The following is a 6,071-nucleotide window of genomic DNA, read 5'->3' as shown; positions in this document are numbered from 1 at the left end:
GGATGGTGGCAGCAAGGACAGCCTCGCCTCCCCCCACTCCGTATATGAAGGCTTTCTTTGTTCATTAGCATCTCTTATTTGCATGCACAGAGGCTTAATGAGATGGCCATCCTGTGTTAAACAAAGATCAGCCACTGGGGAAGAGCCCATTAGCGGCTGTAAGGCAACACCGAGCTGTCCCATGCAACGCCAGCTCTTCCCGATGAGCTTTGATGGCACTGACTGCCGTTTAAAAGGGAAAGTTGCAGATTCCTCAGCAGTTCATCACTGCTAATTAGTCTGTGCCTTTTAAAGTTTGTTTGGCTGCTGCCTGATGCTACGAACTCATCCCTCTCCTGCATCCCTCCAGCAGCCGTCGGGGTGTGGGGTACCCCATGGCCACGGGCAGGTCCCCGAGGGGACTGCGGGGCACAGGAAAGGGGACACGCTCCCCACGAGCAGGGCCATGCGATTTCCAGTGGATCAGGGGCTGGCATCAGGATGGAAACCCCGTTCTGCTCCTGCTGCGGGACCTTCACCGCCCCCAGAAGCTGCCAACACCCCCCCTGCCCAGCGCCCGGCACGTCCCCGTGCACCATCCCCTCGCCCACAAAAACAAACGTGAACCCGGAGCACCCGCTCTGCCTGGGACGTGGCCCGTGATTCATCACCACTGCCAAAGCCCCGTGTTGACATTGCAAGGGGCGTTATCGCGGGCGCTGGTGCGGCGGGGCGAGGGTGTACCTGTCGGTATAAGAACGGTGCCGCGGCGCTGCCCGCACCCGCAGAGCCCGGCCGAGGCCAGCGCTGCCGCCGAGTCGCCGACATGAAGACCCTCCTCCTCCTCGCCGTGCTCTGTCTCTCCCTGGCCAGCGGCTTGAAAAGGTAGGGGGGTGCCCAGGGGGAAAGCCCAGCTCCTGGGCGCTCGGGGCGGCTTCGCTCCCAGGGTCCTGCCAGCACCGAGCGTGGCAGCAATGGACGGGCAGAGCTGAGCTCCCCCGGCACGGACAGCCTGGGGCTGCACGGGAACATGGGGACCACACAGGGACCACGCAGGGAACACACGGGGACCTCGCAGGGAGCACACAGGGACCACGCAGGGAACACATGGGGACCTCGCAGGGAGCACACAGGGACCACGCAGGGAGCACACAGGGACCACGCAGGGAGCACATGGGGCTTTGCAGCTTTGCTCCCATCAGTCCATCAGCTCCGTGGCCGTCTCCATCCCTGCGAGCTGCAGCAGTATCGGCAGGACGAGCTGCCGGCCGCAGCCATGGTCTGTGTAAGCAAACAGGGCAGAAAACACCAGCATGAAGTCCCCTCTCCCAGCCTGAGGGTCCTTTTCCATCAGCCATGTTGAGCTCCTGCCTGACCCATCACTGCTGGCAGACCTATGCTGGGGGGTGTGTGCTCTCCTGCCAGCTTTGCCCTTGATTTGCTGCCTCCTAAAAGAGATCAAGTCCCCGGTTTCGCTGTGCCTTGTCTAGAAAGCATTGCAGCGGGGGATGCGGGCAAGCAGGCTTTGGACCTGCATCCTGGTGGCACTGGGACCCTCGGGGCGGACGTGGGGGCTGCACAGCATCGGTGACATCCCGTGACCGGGACCCTCCCTCCCGCAGGGTGCCCCTGAAGCGGCACCGCTCCCTGCGGAAGTCCCTGCGGGACCACGGGCAGCTCTCCCACTTCTGGAAAGCCCACAGGCTCGACATGGTCCAGGACAGCCAGGCCTGCGCCGCCTTCACCGAGACCAGCGAGCCTCTCATCACCTACTTCGATGTAAGTGAGGGCTGGGGGGTGCCGAGTCCCGGCAGAGCCCCGCAGACACCCCGAAATCCCATGAGCGGTCCCCAATGCCCAAACACTTCCCGTAACATCCCCTCCTGCTAACGAAGCACGCCCACAGCCAGTGCCCCGGGCGTGCCAGGGCTCGCTGCCTGCCCACCCCTGCCTGGTCCTTTGTTCATGGGAATGTGACGATGAGAGGGGACACGGCAGCGCGCTCGTGGCAGGGGCTGCCAGCTCTCTCCCTGCCTGCTGCGCTCCCTGAGCCCACAGTGCTCCCAGACACGCACTGGGGAGACAGACTTCCTCCAAAACGAACATGTATCACGCATCAGGGACGACCCCACCACCAAGGACCCAGAGCCAGAGGTGGAGGGTGTTCCCCACGCTCATCCCACTCCCCGCAGCATGAGGGTCCTGTCCCCAAGCCCCTGCCACCGTCTGCGTCCCGCTGACAAGGGTTCCCTCAGGGCCCAGCCTTCCCACTGAACTCAGCAGGAAGAGGATGGTGCCCGCACCCACCATCCTGCCTTTTGTTCTCGCCTTACCTTGTCGTTCCTTAAATATTTGGCACCTCTGTTTCACCTGGCACAGATCAAACGCTGCCCGGGTGCCAGCCAACCCCCGCACCGAAGCCCGCCAGCCCTCTGCAGACACCCCGGCACAGGCTCCCCTTTGCCAGGATTTCTTGGGGTGCCGACGGCTAACAGCGGTCTCTGCTCTGCTCTCTGCTAGATGGAGTATTTCGGGCAGATTTCCATCGGGACCCCCCCCCAGAACTTCACGGTGGTGTTCGACACGGGCTCCTCCAACCTCTGGGTGCCGTCCGTCTACTGCGTCAGCAAAGCTTGCGGTGAGCTGCAGGTCCCCCGGCCGGCAGCGGTGGGACCTGGGTGACCCCCCCGGGGTGGCCCCAGCGAGGGGTGTCCAGCACACACATCCCAGGGACCTTGGGGGGCTGTTCCCACCCTGCTGAGCCCCCCAGGGCACGCACGGATAACAGAAATCTGGGGGTGGGTGAGCCGGGGCAGCCTCGGCGGGGTTTGCTCAGGCGCAGGCGGCGATCACACCACCAGCACCCGGCACCATCAGCCCGCGGGAGCTATCGGACGTGCTCTTTGGGCCATTCTCCTGGGAGAGCCCTCTAACAAACAAGCGAAGATGATTGATGGCACACAAACAGCTCGTCAGCAAGGGGCTGGTGGCAGGAACAAGGCGGGCACAGAGACCACGGCGCAGCTCTGGGCTGGCTGCCCGGGGCTCGGCGGGTGACAAGCACCGGGCTTCTTCGGGCTGTCGGCGATGAGCCGGCCCCGGCGAGTCCAGCCCTGCTGCCCCGGGACACGGAGCGGCTTCACGCAGCCCCAAGGGTCCTCGGGCGCTTCCAGCAGCGCCTGAGGTGGGCTGGGGAAAATCGCTGCGCCCATGGGGCTGCTTCCATCTGTAAAACAGCAACAGCAGTGCTGGTTTTCAGGTCTCATAAAAATATCGCAGGAGCTAATCCCGCTTACCTTAGCAAAGCTCACATCTTTCAGGCAGATCGAAACAGGGTGGGCTTTATCCCTTCTCAAAACACCAGCACGCCCCGTTGTCTCGTGAGAAGCTCTCTGATGCCACGTGGCCCCGTCGGTTTGCTCCGAGGGCGGTCGCTGCCTCCGGTCGTGGCGGGGCTCCTGGCATCCCTGGCCGTGCAGGTAAATAGCATTTCTGGTGGCAGCTCCCGTCTCCTTCCCCAGCCGAGCACTCCAAGTTTCAGCCGTCGCAGTCCAGCACGTACCAGGCGATCGGGACCCCCTTCTCCATCCAGTACGGGACCGGCAGTTTGACAGGGGTCATCGGATCCGACCAAGTTGTCGTGAGTCATCTTTGGCTTCTCTGGCTCTGGACAAGGTTCTTGGGACTTGCTGAAAGACTCAGCATCACCATCGAGCCTCCTCCTCCTCCCCGCAGGTCGAGGGCCTCGCCGTGAGCAACCAGCAGTTTGCAGAGAGCGTCAGCGAGCCGGGCAAAGCCTTCCTGGATGCCGAGTTCGACGGGATCCTGGGGCTGGCTTACCCCTCGCTGGCTGTGGACGGGGTCACCCCCGTCTTTGACAACATGATGGCACAAAATCTGGTGGAGACGCCCATGTTCTCCGTCTACCTGAGCACGTACGGACACAGCTTTGCTGCAGGCTGTTGCTTAGACTCAGGCATTACTTCCAGGGGAGCTGCTAAAATAAGCATGTTTTACTGAGGTAGTAAAGGGTTTTTTTGGTAGCGTGCCAACAGACCTCAGGCCCTACAGGAATAAAGCAAATGACCCTAAACATTTGGGGGAAGCGAGTGGGTATAAATCCATACATTTAAAACACGATGTGCAAAGCAAAAGAGAGGAAATCCCTCACGTCTCTTCCTCCTCCTCCCTCCAGGAACCCCGAATCCTCCCAGGGAGGAGAGCTGCTCTTTGGTGGCTTTGACCCTTCCCACTTCACGGGGACCCTGAACTGGGTGCCAGTCACCCAGCAAGGGTACTGGCAGATCCAACTGGACAAGTGAGTGGTGCTGGGCAGGGAGGGAAAGGTTGGGCTGGGGCGGGCAAGCCGGACAAGACCCTCCTGGTCCTTCTCTCTTCCCTCCTCCTCCAGCATCCAGCTGGGTGGGACAGTGGCTTTCTGCGCAAACGGCTGCCAGGCCATCGTGGACACCGGGACGTCGCTCATCACAGGTCCTACCAAGGATATGAAAGAACTGCAAAGCTATATTGGTGCTGCACCTGCGGACGGAGAGGTGAGAGCGAGGGTGGGGAGAGGAGGGGGGCAAAGCCCCGGGACCCCCACTGTGCCGAGAGGGACCTCCCGTGGAGCAGCACCGCTGAGCCGCCCGGCTGTTTCGCAGTACGCCATAGAGTGCAGCAACCTGAACGTGATGCCCGACGTGACCTTCACCATCAACGGGCTCCCCTACACGCTCAGCGCCCAAGCCTACACCCTCACGGTACGGCTGCGGCTCCAGCAGCACCACAGCCCCCAGTTCCCAGCGGCTCTGGAGACAACGGGGGCCCAGAGCCACCCCGGGAGCCGAGTCGCGTGTCCTGGCGGGTGATGAGCCCCACTGCTTCGTGCACGGGACCCGCAGTCACCCTTCCTGCCCTCTCCTGTGTGCACGAGGCGCTCGGCTTCGTCCCCAGCTTTGCTCTTCTCCCTCCCCAGGAGTACAGCGACGGCCTGGCCTTCTGCACCAGCGGCTTCCAGGGGCTGGACATCGCCCCTCCCGCTGGACCCCTCTGGATTTTGGGCGACGTTTTCATCCGGCAGTTTTACTCCATCTTTGACCGTGGAAATAACAGGGTGGGGTTGGCCCCCGCCGTCCCTTAGGGCTGTGGCATCCCGTGGGGCAGGAGGGGAACGGAGCCACCGGGCTGCTGCCCTCGGGCAGGGCAGGGGATTTCACCGCTGCATCAGTGTCCCCGGAGGTGATGAAGACCCCCGGGGACCGCGGCTGAAGAGCCCAGCAGAAGTTCAGTCCACGCCAGGAAGCCATTTCATAACGAATACGAAAATGTCTTGAGCAGCTCTGTGATCTGCTTCGCAGATTCTCTGTTTTTAAACATGGGTCAATAAAAGCTTTAATAAAACAAAACCTGCCGTGCTGGCGTTGTGATTAGCACCGCAGCAACCCTGCAGGTCTGGGCTGGGTTGCACCGGAGTGTTCAATCCTCCCTCCCCAGCCCCTGCCCTCCTCCTGGTGAGCCGAAAGCCTCGGAGCACCCGCGGCACTGCCAGGGCTGCACGCTCGGCGCTGCCGGAGTCTCCCTGCTCTGGAGGGAGCCCTGGCAGTGCAGGAGACGCTGGATCTGAAAGGTCGGCGTCCGTGGTCCTTAGGTGGGGTTTCCACAGCAGCAGAAGAGGATGCTTTGCCCAGCTGGAGCAGAAAGTCTCTGGAGGTGACCGTGGGCATCCCCGAGCTGCCCGCCGAGCCCGAGGCGACGGCTGCAGGCAGGGGCAGGGCAGGGGCTGGGGGAGCAGCGAGGTTACCGGGGAAAACGTGTGGCTGCAGCAGGCTGAGCTGGTGCCGGTAAACAGGAAGGTGACAACAAGACTGGAGAGACCCAGGGGCTCTTTCTGCGCCGCAAAACTCCCAGAACAGTGGGTGATTTCCAGCGTGTTTTGCTTCGGTCCCTGGGGCACTTGTGAAGACAAGGTGGTTGGTGGCTGCTCGAAGCAAGAGAGGGCAAACCAGCTGGCAAGCTCTGCAGCCAGCAGCCGCGGGCTGGGCTGGTTCAGTGGGTGGGGGTCTGGGGGGCTGCAGGGGGCTGCGGGGCTCCCC

General features: G+C 62.5%; 1 protein-coding gene across 1 annotated transcript; it reads left to right on the top strand.

The window, feature by feature from the left end:
* Nucleotides 1–2,499: 2,499 nt before the first annotated feature.
* Nucleotides 2,500–5,119, top strand: CTSE (cathepsin E). Its single transcript, XM_075442875.1, has 7 exons — nt 2,500–2,617; nt 3,501–3,619; nt 3,715–3,914; nt 4,175–4,297; nt 4,391–4,532; nt 4,641–4,739; nt 4,955–5,119. The coding sequence occupies exons 1-7, from the start codon at nt 2,500–2,502 to the stop codon at nt 5,117–5,119; spliced, it is 966 nt and encodes a 321-aa protein (XP_075298990.1).
* The last annotated feature ends 952 nt before the right edge of the window (nt 5,120–6,071 follow it).

Source organism: Opisthocomus hoazin, chromosome 25, assembly GCF_030867145.1.
Source record: "Opisthocomus hoazin isolate bOpiHoa1 chromosome 25, bOpiHoa1.hap1, whole genome shotgun sequence".
In the NCBI taxonomy this organism is placed as follows: domain Eukaryota; kingdom Metazoa; phylum Chordata; class Aves; order Opisthocomiformes; family Opisthocomidae; genus Opisthocomus; species Opisthocomus hoazin.
Note: the sequence above shows the minus strand (reverse complement) of the source record. Positions and strands in the feature narration are given on the sequence as shown.

Bases quoted from the DNA above. Each gene is read 5' to 3' on its own strand.
- CTSE (XM_075442875.1), top strand. From the start codon at position 2,500: ATGGAGTATTTCGGGCAGATTTCCATCGGGACCCCCCCCCAGAACTTC. The intron at 3,915-4,174 runs GTACGGACACAG...TCCTCCCTCCAG, and splicing joins TTCTCCGTCTACCTGAGCAC to GAACCCCGAATCCTCCCAGG. The intron at 4,740-4,954 runs GTACGGCTGCGG...CTCCCTCCCCAG, and splicing joins CCCAAGCCTACACCCTCACG to GAGTACAGCGACGGCCTGGC.